At 31.1% G+C, this 20,140-nt stretch overlaps 1 protein-coding gene across 1 annotated transcript in view; it reads right to left on the bottom strand.

Annotated features, from left to right (window-relative positions):
* LOC145278684 (transcription elongation factor SPT6-like) overlaps positions 1-20,140 on the bottom strand; it is an 86,485-nt gene that overhangs the window by 20,232 nt on the left and 46,113 nt on the right. The window contains exons 16-26 of the mRNA XM_080130679.1: positions 19,956-20,054; positions 17,436-17,579; positions 15,100-15,233; positions 13,869-13,986; positions 12,542-12,618; positions 10,501-10,633; positions 8,639-8,776; positions 7,115-7,282; positions 6,186-6,313; positions 3,549-3,756; positions 1,277-1,424 (exon numbers count right to left, since the gene is read on the bottom strand). Coding sequence (XP_079986805.1) covers positions 1,277-1,424; positions 3,549-3,756; positions 6,186-6,313; positions 7,115-7,282; positions 8,639-8,776; positions 10,501-10,633; positions 12,542-12,618; positions 13,869-13,986; positions 15,100-15,233; positions 17,436-17,579; positions 19,956-20,054 — 1,495 coding nt within the window. The remainder of the gene's footprint in view (positions 1-1,276; positions 1,425-3,548; positions 3,757-6,185; positions 6,314-7,114; positions 7,283-8,638; positions 8,777-10,500; positions 10,634-12,541; positions 12,619-13,868; positions 13,987-15,099; positions 15,234-17,435; positions 17,580-19,955; positions 20,055-20,140) is intronic.

Raw genomic sequence — 20,140 nt, 5'->3', positions numbered from 1 at the left:
AAAATATCTTTTTAAAAATATTTTTAGAACAATTCTTTACAATTAAATGTTGTTCACAATCACTTGTGTTTCTCATTGGCATCTTTCCCAAATTCACAGTTTATGCCAGAAACAACTGCATCACATTCAAAGCTTGTTTTACAATGGAAACATAAAAGCAAAATTGATAGTTCAATTATTATTTTTAAGCTCCCTAAAGATTAAATATTTATATATATATATATATATATATATATATATATATATATATATATATATAAAAAATGTAATTTTGCAATTTTTTAACGAAATAATGTTTAAGCTTGTCCAAAAGATTATGAAACGATTGTAACACTGAAGAAATGGATCTTATGAAAAACCTGTTATAATATATTGTTATCTTGGTTATTGCAAAATTATATATTCTTGATTATTAACACTGATAATCATTGAGCTTAATTAATGAGGTCAATTAATATTGACTTTGGTTTAATTATTGTATGAAATTTACTGGAATTTAAGAAGTAAATTTTGATTAAAAATGATAAATATATATATATAGAATGAGGGAGATAAAAGAAGAAAAAAAAAGATTGATTCTTTAAGAGGAGACTTATCAGCATAATGCAAAGCTCAACAAATTGCCTTGGAGCTTATTTGGAAATCAATAAAAAAAGAAAATGACGATAAAAAACTATAATAATGCATATAGATTTATTCATTATACATTAATTAGGAGTGTAGAATAAGTAAGAACTCTTTATACTATGGTATTTCAAAGCCTAATGCTTCTCATCAGAAGAAGAGAGAAGATGCTAGGTAACATAATAGGGACGTGACATCTAGTGATAGTTACATTAGGAGTGAAATAATTGTGCAGTGAGAGATAAAAAATTAAGACTGTTTGGGGTTGGGAGAACTGAAGTGATCTCTATGATATGGGAGGAATATAGCTTTTAAGATCACTTTAGTTCTCCCAACCCCAAACCGTCTTAATTTTTTATATCTCGCTGCACAATTATTTCACTCCTAATGTCACTATCGCTAGACATCACATTCCTATTATGCATCTTTTCTCCTCTTCTGATGAGAAGTATTAGGCTTCGAAATGCCATGGTATAAAGAGTTCTTACTTATCTTACATCCCTAATCAATGTATCATCCTTATTAAATAAATGAATAAATCTATTTACATTAGTATATATTTTTTATATTGTCATTTTCTTATTTTATTGATACACACACACACACACACACATACATACATACTAAACAATTAATTTTTTTTTCTACTTACCAACATAAAATGTGAGAGGAGTTTCTTTGGTCAGCATATTAAATTTCTCTTCATTGTTTGGTGGTCTGAAAGGTGTTCGCAAATCCTTGTAGCGATGGTTCAGTTCAGCTCTTATATCATATAACGTAATATGTCTATTCCCATAACCCTAGAATTAAATAAAGATTACTTCAAAACAGGAATCACTCATGACATATAAAAAAGCATAAAAATATTTGCAAAACACAGAAAATTTCTAATTCATCTTAATAATAGATGCATTCTTTACACGTTTTCGGATCGTTTTCCTCATTTTGGTTGCCATCATTATTACGTTTTCACAACTCTTGCCTTCTTTAAGTGTCTTTTGCTGCAGACTGTAAAACTTTACGAATTTCACACTCCACTTGGGTAAACTGTTTATATTCTGCACTCCATGTTATCTATATATCTAGTTTCAGTTCCATGTTTATCTATATAACGTTCTGCTGTTTCCTTTGAGAAAAAGCAGAAGATATAATTTTTGAAGACCAAACTGATTTAATAAAAGGCCAATCTGGTAACCCTGGACAAGTATATGAGAGTAACTTCATTTTGATGTAGGCTTGTTTTCAAATATAATTATGATGATATGATAATTATAATAATATGATGATATGATAATTATAATAATATGATATGATAATTAATGATATTATAATATGATGATATGATAATTATAATAATATGATGATATGATAATTATAATAATATGATATGATAATTATAATATGATGATATGATAAATATGATGATATGATACTTATAATAATATGATGATATGATAATTAATTATGATATGATAATTAATTATGATATGATAATATGATGATATGATTATAATATAATAATATGATCGTTGTTGTAATGATGTGAGAAAGAAACTCGTAGAAATATTGTCAAATACAATTTATATTTTATGAGAAAAAAAGTAAAACAGAACTTCTTTCCTTCTTGATTAATAAAAGCAAATGTGAGTCACTTGTAAATCCACTAACAGCTTTTTCAGGTTCTTGTCCATATTAGATTATATAAAAAAACAAAAAGAAAAATCTGATATGCATACGCGTGATGAAATGAAAATATCATATACCAAAAATTATGTAATTTGATCAAGTAGTTATATTTTTTATAAAGAAAATCATTTTAAAGCTATTAATAGGAATGCATAGGCATTACAATATAAATCTAGTAAGTATGCATTATTTTGGAGTTATCTCCCTTATTTTTTTTATTTTTTTAAAATAGATATTTGTCATGGATCGGAGACCTGGACCACATACAGGAGGCACGTAAAAACCCTGGAGACGTACCACCAAAGATGCCTCCGAAAAATCCTCAGAATTAGTTGGAAGGACCGACGCACCAACACCAGCGTCCTGAGTGAGGCTGACATTCCCACTATCACCGCTACTGTTGCTCAACGCCAGCTCAGATAGACTGGTCATGTTGTCCGAATGCCGGATCTCCGCCTCCCAAAACAGATTTTCTACTCTCAGCTTGTTGAGGGAAAGCGTGCCCAGGGTGGCCAAAAGATGAGGTATAAGGACAACATCAAAGCAAATCTAAAGCGGTTTCACATGGACCTTGAGACATGGGAGGACGTGGCTGGGAGCAGGTTGGCATGGAGAAGCGCTGTCCACAAAGGTGCTACACTTTATAGTAGTGACCTAAATCAAGCTGCTGAGGATAAACGCAAGCACAGAAAGGACAGATTATCAACCAGACACACCCAACCCCACCCCACCACCACTACCTTTATCTGCCCAAATTGCACAAGACAAATTGGGTCTAGGATTGGGCTCTATGCTCACCTGAGGACCCACAGAAGCCACAACGGAGGACAGTCTTACTCGGACACGAGTGACCGCCGATGATGATGATTTGTCAAAATGGTTTGTGAGGTTGCACCTTTTAAAATACTCATAAAATTTTTTTTCTTATCAAAAATAAAACTATTTTTGATCCATTTACTTGATTTTTGGAATATGATATTTTTGTTTTGTCATAGATTTTTTATTTTCAGTTTTTAATATAGGGAAATTCTGGACAAGAACCCTTTTTAAATATGAAAAATATTAGATCGCATTTTTTTATATTTCTATACAAATAAAATATACAAGTCCAAATTTGGAAGTATTATACAATATCAAAACAATAATGATGATAACAATAAAATCTACACTTTTGTAATTTGTTTAAATGAGAAAAACTGAAAAAGAAGATTTGGGGAAGGCACCATAGGATTAATTACCTGACGATCAAGTTCTTCAGCAAACGCATCAAGATCAAGGTCTTTAAGCCGTTCGGGGCTTTCCAGAATTTCTTCTAATGCACCAGCAGGATTGGCATCTTCAGCAGTGTCATCATATTCAAGGGCATCGACAGCCATTTTTCGAGCCCATTCATAAGTTTCTGGGTGAACTCGAGACCCATCAAGAACTTCAACATAAGCTTCAGTACTGAAAGAAAAATTGAATATTGCTTAATATTTTCAGAAAGAAACGATTAATATTTGTAGTGTTTATCATTAGGTTATTCTGACTGTTGCTATATATTTTTTGAGCATGTTCCAAACAATGTGACCTGACCTTTTTCAGGTGTAGATTTCATGAAGGGTGTGATTTTTTTTTTCTCTATTCAAATATGACTTCTATAGATTTTTTGCATCTTGTGTAGTCGGATGTTTCCTATGTAAATCCCATAAATTGGTTATTTTGACGGTAATTTTTAAATTCACGAACAATCATGCAGAACACGACATAAGCAATCACATGGCATGTGAAATAAACATTTTCAGTTCAAATGATACAAACTCTATACCCCCTCCCTCCCCAAAAAAATAAATTAGTCAAGTAATAGTATTAATAATAGTAAAATAACTTAAGGATGTTCCATCATGCAAAATTTGATGCAATTCTGTCAAATAGTTCTGAACCTTATTTAAATATAAAGGTATATAATAAAATATTTGTTTAACTTTCTAATTAAATGCTGATCTTAATAATAATACCTATAAAATTATTTCATTACAAATACTTTTACTCTTATAAAATAGTACATTCCTTCTAGTGTTCGTGTATACACAATTATTTACCATCCAACACATGCCAGCATGTAAAACAAATGCTAAATCAAACAATGATGAGTAACAATTTTCCCTGCCTCTTACACCCAAATTTAAAAACATAAAAAAATCCTTGCCTCCTCATAAGTATGTTACTGCAAGGATACCCTTTCTTATTTATGAAATAATACAAATGTTCATTATTTTTTTTTATAAATTTAATAATTAAATGACACCATAATTAATCTGTCGATTTTTGTTGTTAATTTTAGTGATAATTAAATTTGGTATGATTTATCCCCTACAAAATCTGAATAGTCACCCCTAAATTTCTGATGTACAAATATGTGTGTGTGTGTGTGTGTGTGTGTGTGTGTGTGTGTGTATATATATATATATATATATATATATATATATATGCACACACACACTTACACAGGTCCGGTTGAATATCAGCTCTACATATTTTTTTTTTTGTCCATTTTTTTCTATATGGCTGGCTAACTTCCTTGCGTTTTCTACAAGAGAGTAGATAAATTCGACAAACGTACTAAGGTTGTCTTCAGGTACTATAGCATAGTGAATGTTTATTAAATCAGATGATGCACCTATAAATATTTGAGTACGCCGTCTCCACCCTCAAACCTGGTCTGGTGGTTAATATTAGGTTTTTCGGTTGGAATGAGCAATGCCTCAAGGATGGATCGTGGATTAAGGATTTCCTAGCACACTAGTTTTGGAGTATTCTGCTGAATAATAAAAACTATTTGTAAATTTTTACTTCACAGCTCTGTTCTTACTTATATGTATATATATTCTAAAGAAGTTTTGATTTAAAAAAATGTAAAAATAAAAATATAGAATCAAGTTTAAATTCCCGGAAAAAATAAATAAATTTAACCTATTGTAAACTTAGTACCTACATAATCCAACTTCTAAAAAGTTTACAATTACAATAAATAATTCAACCATATAAGGAAGGAGAAAAAAAAAACATTAACTAAAATTATTATATAGAAATAAACTTAGCAGTTGCATAAGCTGACTTCTCAAAAGTCTACAATTATAAAAGATTTCAACTATATAAGGATGAGAAAATAGAAAACCTTAACTAAAATTTTTAAATAGAAAACGGGGAATCCTTAGCTGCCTACCATGTAGCTGTTTTGGAGATTTAAAAACAGAACAGCTATAAAAAACAGGGCTTCCCCAATAACAAAATATAAAAAATATGGTTACTATACTTACTAATCTAAAATAAAATAAATAAAAACTGAAATATTAATAATATAAGTAAATTTAATAAGATTACAAGATCTATTCTGCGACATGTTAACTAGCATATAAATGCTATGAGAATAAAAATGCATAAAAGCTTAAGTACCTTAGGTACCAGAAAGGCAAATAGATAAAAGGAAGGAAACCTATATATATATATATATATATATATATATATATATATATATATATATACACACACACACGTGTAGTCACATATATTTGTTCTTTATTTATTTACTTATAAAATAGTTATCCATGGACATGTGTTTCCATATCTGTGGCTCATCAGTTCGGCTGACTATACCAGGGCGGCATTGATGAGCCATAATCATGACAGAACATGTGTCCATGGATATCTATTTTATATATAACCATTATTAATCCTTATAAGAAAGAAAAAGAATAAAAAATATCTGTATGAAATTCAGAAGTCGGAACATGATTTTCTTGAGGTTCTTCATTTTTCTGCGTCATACTAGTTCCCGATAAAAAGGCAAATTATTGCCACATTAGTTTGTACATGACAAAGCAACATCAACTTACCTATCACCTAAAGAACTGGTATCAATTTTGATAAAGCCAGCGCAGTTAATGAAAACTTTCGGTCCCATGTGACACACAGTGACGAGTTGTGTTCGGTTTTCTAAACGGCTGTTGTTTTGTTTGAGACCCTACAATAGAAATGACAACAGAATAAAACAGCTGAAATGCAATTAACAAAAACCCAAAAAACTTTTAACATTAATTGCCGTGATAAACAAGAAGCTACTTAAGGCACCACAAATTTAGGACAAGTAGGATAAAAATTTAACATGAAGGGTAAACTGGTCAACAGTATGGTGGAAGGTCGAAGCAGAATCTTAGAAAACGGATGTAAAATGAAAGATAAATAGTAGCTGGTTTTCCTTTTTAATATGTAAAAAAAAAAACTAAACATTTGAGGCTGGTTTACATCGGTTATCTTTTAAACAAATACATTTAAGATGAAAATATTATTACATGCATGCATGTCATGTCGAAATTATAAATTCCAAAAATTGTGAAAGATGATCTAATACAAGTAAAAATACAATTTCTCAAATTATTGAATTTTATCATATTTTCCAATTTGGAAGCGTTGTGCAACCAATTCTGTATGACAAGCAAGGGAGATAACCCTGAGCATAAATTGACACATTAAGAGGTTTGCCTTTTTTTAAACCAAAACATTTCCAAATGTAATTGTTGGTAGTTTTTTGTTAAAAACACGTCAAGCGCATCTACTAGATTATTTTTAGTAATTTTTTCATTTATACTAATTTTGACATGACGTGTAAATACATAATGTTTTTATCTGAAATGCATTGGATTAAAAGATCACGAATAAAAACAAACACCCAGCATTTTGTTTTAAAGTTGTTTCTTTTCTTTATGAATATCTGACAGGTCTATACAACCAAACGCTATATGATGTAGACATCAACTATACAAACCCTGACAAGATGTGCTCCTTTCCTTGGTCCGAGACCACAGACAAATTGTAAAAGTGAGGCATGAAGATTGAAGTCAAGAGCTTGATTAACATCAACTCCAACTTCGTTGACGCGGTTGATAAATTCAAGATGGAGAGCATTCAACAAAACATCTTTTGGCAAAGTATCCTGAAAAAATAATAAAAAAAAAATTTAAAAAAATAATAAAATGATGACAAATGTAAAACGATTTTATAGCAAATTCTTTTTTAACATTTTAAAGCTAAAAAGAATTGATTTAAAAAGTTTAGATTTTTTTTAAAATGAAAATTCAACACAAAACACATTGTTATTTTTATAAATTATAAAAGAACAGATGTCAATTCACCTGCACATCTTTTATTTTTAAAAAAATCTATAATAAAAAAAATCTTAGTCTCTTCTCAACATGACTTTTTTTTTTAATTATAAAATAAAATTGCCAATTTGAAACCGTATACAGACAGCCATGTTTTTTGTTCTTTTTAAAAACTTTTGGAAGAAATGGTTTTAATGATTTTTACTGATAAAGAGCAACTATTGAGGGGGGGGGTAATTCATTTCTCATTAATGTTTGCGATGATGATGGTTTTATTTTGTGCTACTGGACATACAGACAAGTAAATTAATATTTAGATTATGTCAAGAAAATCTGGATATATATCATTAAACATGAAAAAGTGTATTTGGTTTCTTCAATAACCTTAAAAATTATGCATTATATAATGGATTTGCTTGAAGCAAACTCAAGTTAGGATTAATCAAATTAGGAATGATGAAAAATATAGATTTTGGTGTCATGCTCACTAAAAGTTTAAGCATTGAATTTGCAGATAATTGAAATAAAATAAATTTAAAGGTTTTAGTTTACATGGGTAATCTCTCAAACCAACACACCTCAGGTGCAAACCACCACGCACGTGTTAAGTGAAACCAGTACAAATTCCAAAATTTACGAAAAATGATCTAGTAAAAAAATACAAGTAAAAATAGAATTTATCGATACATACAGTTTTATCGGATGTTTTTATCTAGAAAGTTGACTTGATTTAATTGAATTAAGGGTCCATCATTTTTAAAACGAACGTAATTGTCGATTTTTTGTTAAAAATACTAGTAGAACATCTACTACTGGATTATTTTTCGTAACTTTTGAAACTCACACTAACTTTGCCATGACACATAAATATGTAATGATGTTTTCACCTGAAATGTGTTGGTTCAAAAGATCAAAAACAGCAACATACACTAAACTGCATGATAAAATAGTTTTAAAACTTAATAGATGAATAATACTGACTTAATTTACAAAGACATTTGTTGGGGTCTATCTGATGAAATAAAATTTGATTTGTATATTCCTATTATATATTCTAGGAGATTGTAGATAATTGTGTATATATAAGTAAATTTTTCTAATTAAAAGCCGAAATGAGATATTACTTAAAATAAGAGACGTCTACTTAGGTCAAATAACTGATTATGTGTAGAAAACCTATGGTTTACCTGTAAAGTATGGTATTTGAGACAAAGGATGTCTTCATCAGGATTGCACAAAGCAGCAAATTCAATCAGAGGATCTTGGAGACGACGGGCTACAGATACAGCATGGCGTAACACAGGTGGATAATCACGGAACTCGTTCTAAAAACAGACAGGATTATTATTAGGCAAAAATGTTTTTATTTATCTTGAGAATATTTGTCATTTAAAAAGTGAAAAATACTTAGGTGCTGATTTAGAATTTGACTTAAAAAAACTAAAATACAGACAAATCTTTATCATATGCATACCCATCATGGAATGGAGATGTCATATTCTATAAAAAATCACAAATTTATCAAACCGTTTTTTTTTTCAAACTAAGAAACACAATTTTTTGGACTAGCATGCCTGGAGGCCCACCGTTGTTTTAGAATGTTTTAAAACTCAAGGGTGATAACTCAATTCGACTACTGAGATTTTGTTTGTATTCAAAATTACAACTTTAATCGCTAAAAATCATGAATTTTGATTTTATTTTTTTAACTAGTTAGGCAAAACTTGGACATTTTCGGACTAGGTTTTCTTGAATTGTCCCCCTTTCAAAGTTCTCCAAAAATGAAAAACAAAAAATAATTATCAAAAACTATAATGTACAAGTGGCCAAAAGTGCTTAATAATGGCTTCAACAACACTTGGCCAGTTGTGTACAAATCCCAAGAGCGATAGGAGCTTTCTATTACGTCTGAAAGTGACAATGTTCAACGAGCGAGATGTGCCGCAGTACAACTCATGCTCTCTATCAACCCAAGTTATGACAACAGCCAGCACCCTCAAAATGCATTGCTGGATTACCACGAATAACAGGGACATGCCCAGGGGGATGAAACCAACGTTTCTGGCCATGCTTATGGTCTTTTATGTGGTTTCAAGTGAGGGCCACATCATGCCACCTCACATCTTCAAAGTCGGCTTGAAAGTCAACACTAAAGTGTACCTGGATGTGCTGAAGAGTGTGGTGATCCCCTAGTGCAATCAGACCTTGGGTGTGGCAGCAGGACTTGGTGATTGCCCACAAATCCAAAAGGGAACCAGGTTTAGCTTTCAGAAGGAGTGCTACGACTTTGTACTCTTCTCTCACAGATCCCCTCCCCCCGAACCCGCCAGACTACCTTGTTTGGTCATATGTCGAGAACATCAACTACATAACATCCCACAATACCAAAGCCAACCTGATCGCTACTGTCTTCTGAGTATTCGCCAAGCTCTCGCTAGCGCTTGTGGAAAAGGCATGCTCCTTATATTGAGGTAGTGATTGAGGCTGAAGATGGCTACATTGAATAGATGTCAGCTCTACTACATAATGAAGTTACCTGAATTGATTTTTTTTACAATAAAAGTTTTAAAATAAAGATGTAGTCTCGTTTTCTTTTGGGCGACAACTTCATCGTTTCACCGTGTACATACCAATCTATATTCATATCAAATCTTAAAAAGACAAAAAATAATTTGAATCATTTTGCCTACACACATTCATATTCGCATGTTGCTAATGTTGCATTTAAATTAGAATAAACATATTTCTTCAATGAATGCTAGACCATAAAAATCAAGTGGTTATAAAAATCGTCACTTACAGCATGGCAAAAAACTGCCATACATAGCTTAGCATTTGAACACCATTACACTAGCTTTTTGATGATTTAATATTCATCACAAAACTTATTGAACGGATACTAGTTTTAATATTTACATTATTTGCCATACAAATTTTAATTCTGTATATACATGCCGTTTCTTTTCCGATTTTAAAACTCCCAATCAAATTTATAAAAATTTGAATTAAGAAAAAAAAAGAAAAAGAAAAAAAAAAAAAAGGTGCTCACCAATGCTCGATTACTGTTCTCATAAACCAACGCCAAATCATGTTCAATTAATTCCACATTAATAGGAGGAATGTCATCTTGTTCTAGCTCAGTGATTATCGATTTAATATCATCAATAATCATCAAACTCTCTCTGAAATATAAAAAAAAAAATACATAGATATTACGGATGGTACAATTCCAAATGTTTTTACAGATTCTGATACAAGAATTAGAATTGGTAACTTTTTTAAATATAGTTTAAAAAATATTCTGCGGGAGAGGAGGCGGCGGGGAGGGGTACCACAAAAAATGTAATATACAAATATATTTTTGCAAATGTAAAAATACAGGGGGGGGGAAGACCTATAGATTTCAGTTTTACTAATAGTTTAAAAACAATGAACATGTTATCATGTTATCATTAATACTGATCTGAAATGGAACACGTAAAGTCTGTTGCCCGGGCCGCTGGGAAAATGGTAGGATCCTTCTACCGCTCCAGAAGATATCTCACTACTGATGCAATTCTCTATCTCTATAAAAGCCAAGTACGTCCAAAGATGGAGTACTGCTGCCACATCTGGGCTGGAGCTTCTAAAAACAGCCTATCCTGCCTTGACAAAGTACAAAATAGACATCGTGGCTTAGTGGGGGATGCTCTCTTCTCTTCCCTGCAACCTCTCTCCTACAGAAGAGACGTTGTGAGTCTGTCTTTGTTTTACAGTTATTTCCATGGCAAGTGCTCGTCCGAGCTCCAATCTCTGGTCCCCCCTCGCCAATCCTTCATGATAAACACACATCTAGCTAAAACCACTGTCAGTAATTTCCCCCACTCTTTATCTGTGACTAAATCAAAACGTAGATTCCATGAACATAGCTTGTTTCTGAGAACTGCACGCCCGTGGAATTCTCTTCCGTTTGCCTGTTTCCCATCTGACTAAAACTTGGACGTCTTCAAGTCCAACATAAACAAATTCCTGATTCCCTTAAGTAGGACACTTTATCAAATCTCCAACTATTACTACGATATTATCCCATTGATCATTGTACACAATATAACCCTTATCCCCAAGTGGCTTACAGGCCTTGATAAGTGGCGATCCCCATGTAAACAAAAAAAACAAAGAAACATAAAAGAATCGTCTTTGGCATCAGAAAGTAGGGTTTTTCCAATTCCCAATTAATCACACCAACATTAATACTTTTTAAGAGATGAACTAGTAAATATATTGCAAAAATCTTACAAACTACCTTCGTTAAAACTGAACGAAAATATTTTTCTCAATCAAGAATTGGAATAAGTAATTGCAACTTTCTGAATATAGTTTAAAAAATATTTTTGCGGGATTACCACAAAAACATATGTAATATACAAATATATTTTCACAAACATAGAAATATACAGGGACGGTGGGGGGGGGACTTTCATTAGTACTTTAAAAACAATAAATACAATCTTACAAACTTTTTTTTTTAGAAACTGAATGAAAATATTCTTCTCAATCAAGAATTAACAAAAGCAGTTCATAACTAAATACATTTTTTTGTTTCGATAGAGGATTTATCATCATAGGTGATCTTTTTGAAAGTATTACTCAGAGGTTACATAAGTTGAAATGCTGCAAGAATAACAACCAAAATGAGAATAGTAGTTCATATAATCGAAATCATCAAAATCTATCTTAAAAAATTCCAAAACTCACATGAACGTTCTTACAATCAAAAACAATAAAACTAACATGATTTTTAGAAACATTTCTTCATGCTCAGAACTGCTTAAACATGGAACTGCCCACATCGATTGTTGGTTTCCGAGCAACTGCATCCCTTAAGAACCTCACACCTCCAAAAAATTTGATAAAATTACACCTGATACATTTGATGAGTTGCAATGCACCTGAACACTGTACACAACAATGACTTCAGTATTTAAAGGAGTGCTTACTTTTCAGTCTACTCATGACCACAACAATGTTGGTTGATTGATGGATATACCCACCACTACAGTTCAACATAATTTGCGTGATCTTAAAAGAAAAACAAAACAATAATCGCTCACCTTGATTCTCCAGTTACAGCCACAGCATGAGGTTTCTTTTTAGCCATAAAAGTTTTTAGTCTGGCAAGGTCCTTTTCCTATAAAATAAACGATAAAAATATAAACAAGTTGTTATTGCAATTCAATTTTTGATGTATCCAAATGTCTTTATGACAGGCACTGTCTATCTGTTGGTCTGTCACATGCAAGTTAAAAATTACATTTTTGTTGGTCTGTCACATACAAGTTTGAAATGACATTTTTACATGTGTCCATTCATCTTTATAAAAGGTTCTGTCCATCTGTCAGTCATGAGCAAGTTTTAAATAATATTTTAACATTGTAATTCAGTTTTAGTTTTTCTCTGTGAGAGTTTCCGTCACATTTAAGTTTAAAATGGCATCCTCAACTTCTATTATATAAAGGGGAACTGTCTGTGTGTCTTCTCTTTTTTTTTTTCATTTTTCTTAAACTTTTTCTTCTAGGGGATGGGACATCCAACCAGATGTCTGACATTTACCCCTATTTTAGTGAGTCCAACCAAGAGATCTTTTCAGGATTCTAGCCGTCCCTTTCAGTGCAATCATTTGTATTTCACTTGCACTTGGTTCACCGGGTATGCTTGCTATGTACTTTTTAAAGTTCTTTTTCATAAGCCCAGTTGCTCCTATGATGACTGGTATAATTGAAACGTCTTTTAATTTCCAATTTCGTTTCATATCATACATAAGTCCTTGATACTTTGTTATCTTTTCCCTCTCAACTCTGTTAAGCCCTGTATCATTGGGTACACTGACCTCTATTACGGTCGCTTTTTTGTTTGCTCTGTCCCATCCACATTGTACACACACGAACGCGGCATCGTTAGAAATAATGATCTCTTGGGCAAAAAACATTGATGAATTGGAAAAAAATTGTACGTTATTTCATGTAGAAATATTGTTTTATTTGAGAGGGGGTCAGATAAAACTTGGCTTTCAACATGATTTGCAAACCGCAAATGCACAAATCACTGATACGTTCTTTCATTTTAAATAGCTAGATTTGCGATGTTATAGCATCTGCATAATCGTGGGCACACTGATAAGAGCGTTCAGTTACTGACTTCAGTTATGTGAGTTGTTACCCGGCACACGTCATTGTTTCTTTTCTTTTCATTTTTTACAAAATTTTTTTCGGATTGATTTCTGACATCTGAGTCTTATTTTTTTTTTTTTTTTAACCATTATTCCCGCTGTCACAATTTATTTTTTTCCACTAGACTCGTCTCTCATAAAAGGCACTATTTTTTTCACTCGCATCTTCATCAGTAAATGCCAGATTGAATGAAGGCATCCTTGTTACTTACCTTGCCTTCTTTATCCTTTGGTCTCCATGCATTTCGTCTTTTGGTCATATCTTGTAAACGAAGAAAATCAGTCACTTGACCGTTGCCATCAATAATTGTTGCAAACGAAGGTGTATCTCTTTAAGACAAAAAAACATGAAAAGTTTAAAAGCTTATTCAAACAATGCAACAAAGAAATGAAATACATTTAAGTCAGAAAGATAGAAAGAACTGGATATTACATTTTCAGAACGTACAATGTGAGCGGATCTCATTGAATGTTTTAACAGAACGAGGGACAAAAATCAAACTCAATCTAAATATCAAAAGATCCCAACTGTTGTCATTCAAAGAAATTTCACCAAAAATAAATGTCATTTTTTTCGCCAAGGTTTGTAATCTTTTGAAAGTAAAGAAAAGAGAAAATATGTTACAAAAAAAGGGGGGGGTGTTGTTTCAGTTTTTTGCTATCAAGTTGAAAATCATTACTAAAAGTTTTTTTATGGTTTAAATTGTCTTTATATGTAATGTCAACAAGCATTTGCTGTTTAACTCCCCAATCCTGTTAAACACAATCCTAAGTAGTCTCTCACTTTCCAAGTGGTAATATTCTTGGTTTGGAGTGAAAAAGAGTTGTGTGTATATGTGTACGTACACACACACACACACACAGAATCATGCCTGTATGAGAAGGTAAACCAAAATAAAGCTTTAGTTGAAAGATGTGTTCAAATATGTAACCAAAATGTTTGTATCATTAAAAATTTATACTATACAAAATGAAGAGTTGCTTAGTGATATTTTGCTATACAATGAAACACATGTAAGGTGTAATATAACGAAAATTCAGACATGTGGAAAAAAGGAAAAAAAAAAAGGAAAAATAAAGAAAAAACAAAAAAATAAAAGGAAAAATTTAAAAGCAGAAAACTTGAAAATAAGGAAAAAGTTTTAAAATAGGAATAAAAAAAAATGAAAAAAAAAAAAAAATGAGTAACAATCTTTTTGCCTTTAGAATGATCACTAATAATGATTAAGTTCAAGTATGAACTAAAAACCAATATTTTTTCAAATGTTCAATAGATGCATAGAGCTTATACATAAAAAAAATTATGTACACACACACCCACAAACAAATACAACAGAATTTTTCAAAAATTCTTTGAGAGATATAGAACAGTTTCAAAGCTTAAATTATTTTTGTTATCTTTTGAACCAATCTAAAGAAAAGAAAACTAATGAAAATATTTACCGATCAGTCGAATAAGCAAATCCCATTATTTTCACACCATTGTTGTTATCATCATAATCATAGTCATCGTCCAATTGTTGGTCGACTTGATACGGCGCTACTTTCAGCCAGTTGTGCAATTTGCGGCAACAGGCCTGTCAAAAAAAAAAAAAAAAAAAAAAAAAAGATCCAAATCATTACAATTATTCAAATATGCATATTTAAAATATACAAAAACATGTCTTTTTTAAGGTTCTTATTTAGAATTAAACCTAATTAAAAATAAAACAAAACTACAGAAAAATCTTTATAATGTACATACCTATATTAATACAAGCTACGATTTCTAAAAATCATATAAACTGATAAAGTGGTTTTATTTTTATGAAGGAAATCATTTCTAACCAATTTCAAGCAATTAATGTGTAATTGGTTAGAAAAAAGATCATAGGCAGAATAAGTCAACGATAATTGTGGACTTATTCTGCCCATGATCTTTTTTTTCAAAATAGCAATGTGAGACAGTTCTTTTGTGTTTACTCGTGAAATTTGATTTCCTTAGTTCAAAATAAAACTACTTGATATATTTATGTGATTTTTGGAATATGTCATTCATTCCATGATAGGTACATACTGTTAGAAATTATTTAGAAGGTTATTTCTAACCTCTACAGTAAAGGCAAACACACTTTTGTTTAAGAACATCTTTTTTTTGGATCAAGGTAGTGATAAACCAAACAAAGGCAATTATTGCATTCAATCAAATATATATTACAATTCCAAATGAAACAAAGAAATACTTAGTTTCTTGTGTTATTTCAAAAAAAAAAAAAGTAATTTTGGAAGGGGTTTTCCTTGTTTAAGTCAGTTTAGCAGAGGTGAGGTGCTCTTCCCCCTTTTTTTTTTTTTAATCAAAATTAACTTCCTCCAATATTTCAGAGTTCCTTCTCTTGAAAGTTCTTTTGTGAGAGTTTATATAGAACCTCTCCTCTTCAGTAAAGTGTGCAAAAAGCAACATAAATTATAATAAACTCACTTATGCAAATTGCCAAACATCTTATTTAGAATATTTCCAATAATACATCAAACATTTTTCTGTATTTTTGCTTTTTAATTATGTTACATTCTAAATAAGAGCCGTATTTAAACTAGAATATCATCCAATTTCTCTCTCATATATAACAAAAATAAAAATTTATCACTTTATAAGAAGTGTTAAGATAAATCGCTTTTAATTACTTATTATTGCTATAGCAATAAAGCTCTAAAAGGGAGTACTTTGTGCTTAACTCTACAAGATAAAAAGTTCTAACATTAAATTCTATTTCCTCCAGTCTTCACAGAGAATCTATTTAAGCAGTGACTTCATTTTCTGACATTTTTAATTACTCAAAGGTGTTAATTACATGAAGTTTGCTCCAAGTAGATAGACAAAAAATGTTGTAAAAAGATTTTTTTTTTTTTAAATCTAAATTTTTTTAAAACTTCATTTGCTTTAATATGAAATTGGTACTTTATTAAAAAAAATTATTGCTTGAATTTAAATTTTATTTTATGCGGGTAAATTTCACACATTCTTTTTGAAGAGTAACTTTGTGCTATACCTCCACCCAGACAAAACTGGGTAGCCTTGCTAAATTGGAAATATAGCAAACAAATTGAGGACAATTTTTGTATTCATTTTTGTAGTAAACAATTTCATATTGCTAAAGGAATAAGAATTACCTGCCTAGGATGGAGTAGTGTTGCCACATCTGAGCAGGATCTGCTAATAGCATCTTATCCTTCCTCGACAGAGTTCAAAATAGACTTCATAACCTAGTAGGGGATGCCCTTTTCTCTTCCCTGTAACTTTTTTCCACAGAAGAAATGTTGCGAGCATGTCTCTGCTCTATTGTTATTTTCATGGCAAGTACACGTCTGAGTTCCAGTCTATGCCCGCCCCCGCCAAACTTTCATGAAAAACACTAGTCTAACTGGAACTACTATCAATAATTTCCCCCACACTTTATCTGTGCCTAAACCTAAACATGGATTCCATGAACAAAGCTTCTTTCCTAGAACTGCACGTCTGTGATACTCTCTTCCATTTACCTGCTTTCCAGCTGACTACAATATGGTCGTCTTCAAGTCCAACATAAACAAGTTCTTGATGAACCATCTACTTAAGTAATCCAATTTATGAAATTTCCATTTAACAATTACTACAATATTGTCACACTGACTACTGTACACTTATTAACCTTTATCCTCGAATGGCCTCTGAGACTTGATAAGTGGTGACTTCTTTGTACAAAGAAAAAGAAATATATACAAGATTTTTTTTTTTTTTTTAAATAAAACAAAGATATATTTACCCGTAACACAAACTCTCTTGCTTCTTCAAGCAATTTTGCTCGGATTTCCTTTTCCATTTGAGGATAAAGGATTTTCATTAAAGCTCTTTCTAAAGCTTGACTTCGTTGAGTATTCCATTGTTGTACAAGTTTACTGAACTCATCCTTTTAAGAAAGAAAAAAAAAATGCATTATTTTCTGTACAAAACAGCATAAGAATAAGAGTGTCAAAAAAAAAAAAAAAAATCATTTAACCACAATTTCAGAATGAATACTAAGAATTCACAACTCAAATGCTTTACATAATTTTAATATACAAATCAAACACTTGAAATTAGAATTAAGGTTTGTTTAAGAAAAAAATAAAAGGAATTCCGCTGTTTGAAAGACTGGGGAATAATTTAAGATTTAACAGTTAGAAAGATCAGATGAGTGAAATTATTTGTAATAAACATTGCTATTTATTAAAAATAAAATTGAATTTCTTTTTTCAAATAATAAAATATTCATCTTCAGAAAAAAAAATAAAACAAAAAACAAAAGAACAAACCAATTTCAAAAACAAAAAAACAAACCAATTTCCTGGAGATAAATATTTCAATTTTATTTTCAATGAATAGCAGTATTTATAAAAAATAATTTCACTCATCTGATTTTTCTAACCGTTAAATCTTAAAATTAAAGATGACTTCTTTTCATGTTCATCATTCTCTCTCTACTAGTTGTCTTCCTCTTCCAATGGCTGCAGCTTTAACATTAGATATATATATATATATATATATATATATATATATAAAAGCGAAAATGTATGTATGTATGTACGCTTTTCCTCGATGTCCACAAAAGGCTTTTTTCAGAGAAGCGCTCGCTCGGTTCAAAACTTCCTAAAACTTTTTATATCATCTATAAATTGTAATATCTCACACTTAACCACGGAGCTCGCCTGTCTATTTAATTTTATTGACTTTCAAACATTAATTATTCCACATTTCCCGCATCGGCACGCGTTACATTCGGTTTTCGGTATAAACAAAAAGCGAAACTCGACTCTAATAACAGTCCCAGAGCCAGTGAACGTTTGGTCAATGTCGACTTCGTCATATCAGACGGGGGAGCGGGTTTTTAAAAACAAACAAACCGATTTATTGACCTCATTAAAAACTGTCCCGCACAAAATGCTGACTGCTGAATACCTATCGCCGTCACGTCAATCAAAAACGCGCACCTGTTTTTTCTTCACACTTTAATATTTTCCAACTGCGCGTCGTCAAGGCTTTGTTTTTTTTTTTCACGAGCACCTGTTTTTTTTTCACACACATCTGCAAACACCCGGGCAACGCCGGGTACCCCTCGCTAGTATATATATAAAAAAAAATGTTCTCATCCAATTATTAACGCTTTCTTTTTACGCCTTACAGATATATCCATAATGATATTTCCAGTCTTGTAAGCAACAAAGTTATTAATATTGCACTAAATTTTTATTTTAACTGACACTCCCTCTCCAAGAAAAAGGTTCGATTTTTAGGGAGAAAAGCTAGTATTAAAGATGGGGAGGGAGTGTCGGCACTTTAACTGGAGTTATCTCCCCGTGACGTTTCTAAACTCTAAACAAAAATTAACAAATTCAAGAATACTGCCTTCAACGCGCTCTTATAAAAACATATTTTTCCGCTGTAAAAAAAAAAAACTACTCAATCAAATTAAGTGAAATTTTTTTCCGGAGATCTTCAGTTCAAAACGGATACGTACAACTTTTTTTTTTTTTTTTTTTTCGATATTTTCATTTTTTGATGTCTTTATTAAACTGTACAAGTACCAAGTTTTCTTTAGAAATTAATATAGTTGGTTTGATTCGATTGTACCCGGTAATGTACAGATACTGCATTATAACTGTCATTTGCATTTATTTTCTTTCTTGACAGATTATTATCGAATATTCATCAGACTACTGTAAGAAAAATTTCAAAAAAAGGAATAAGTAAAAAACTAAATGTATTAACTTCTTTATTATGCCATATTCATATTTTGAAATAAAAGCTAGATTGATGTATTCTTTGCATCCTCTGTTCCACGTTTTTCCATAATTTGATAAATTATATATTTTTTGTTGTATTTTAATTAACATTAAAAAAGTTTTTTTCAATACAAAACAAAAAATACATTGGCATTTACTTACTCTATGACGAATTTAGAAACATGTTAATAAAAAACACCATTTTAGCCGGCTTAAAATTTAACCCCATCCTAGAACACCTACTCATTTACAAGAAGCCGACCATGAATCAAGTTCAATATGAGGAGCGGAGGGCATGTCGAAGTGCTTAAAACGATTTTAATTGACTTTTTCAATAAATTCACTAAACGCAATTTTTTTCATTCATCACTCGCCTGAAGAAGACTCTTGGAAGTCAAAAACGTTTGCGACTATATACTCAAACAGAACGTTCGAACATTGGCCCGCCACATGGAAAAAAACGGATTGCAAGAGAAACAAACACAAATTATTGCCGCTGTTCAATGAAATATGCATTTACTTACTCTGTAATAAAGCTGTTGGATCTCTTTGAAGTAAGTTTGTGTGCTGCCAGTAAAGTTATCCATACTGAATTCAATTTTCAATAAACCATCTTCTTCAGCCTGAAATAAACAAAATAGAATTACATTTTTTTTCTCATTTTTATAAGTAAAAAAAAGTTGAAAGAAAGCAGGTAATGAAAATCAAA

This window comes from Euprymna scolopes, chromosome 1 (assembly GCF_053919585.1).
Source record: "Euprymna scolopes isolate OS-2025 chromosome 1, ASM5391958v1, whole genome shotgun sequence".
Lineage (NCBI taxonomy): Eukaryota > Metazoa > Mollusca > Cephalopoda > Sepiida > Sepiolidae > Euprymna > Euprymna scolopes.
The sequence above is the reverse complement of the archived record's forward strand: the minus strand, read 5'-3'. Positions and strand labels throughout refer to the sequence as shown.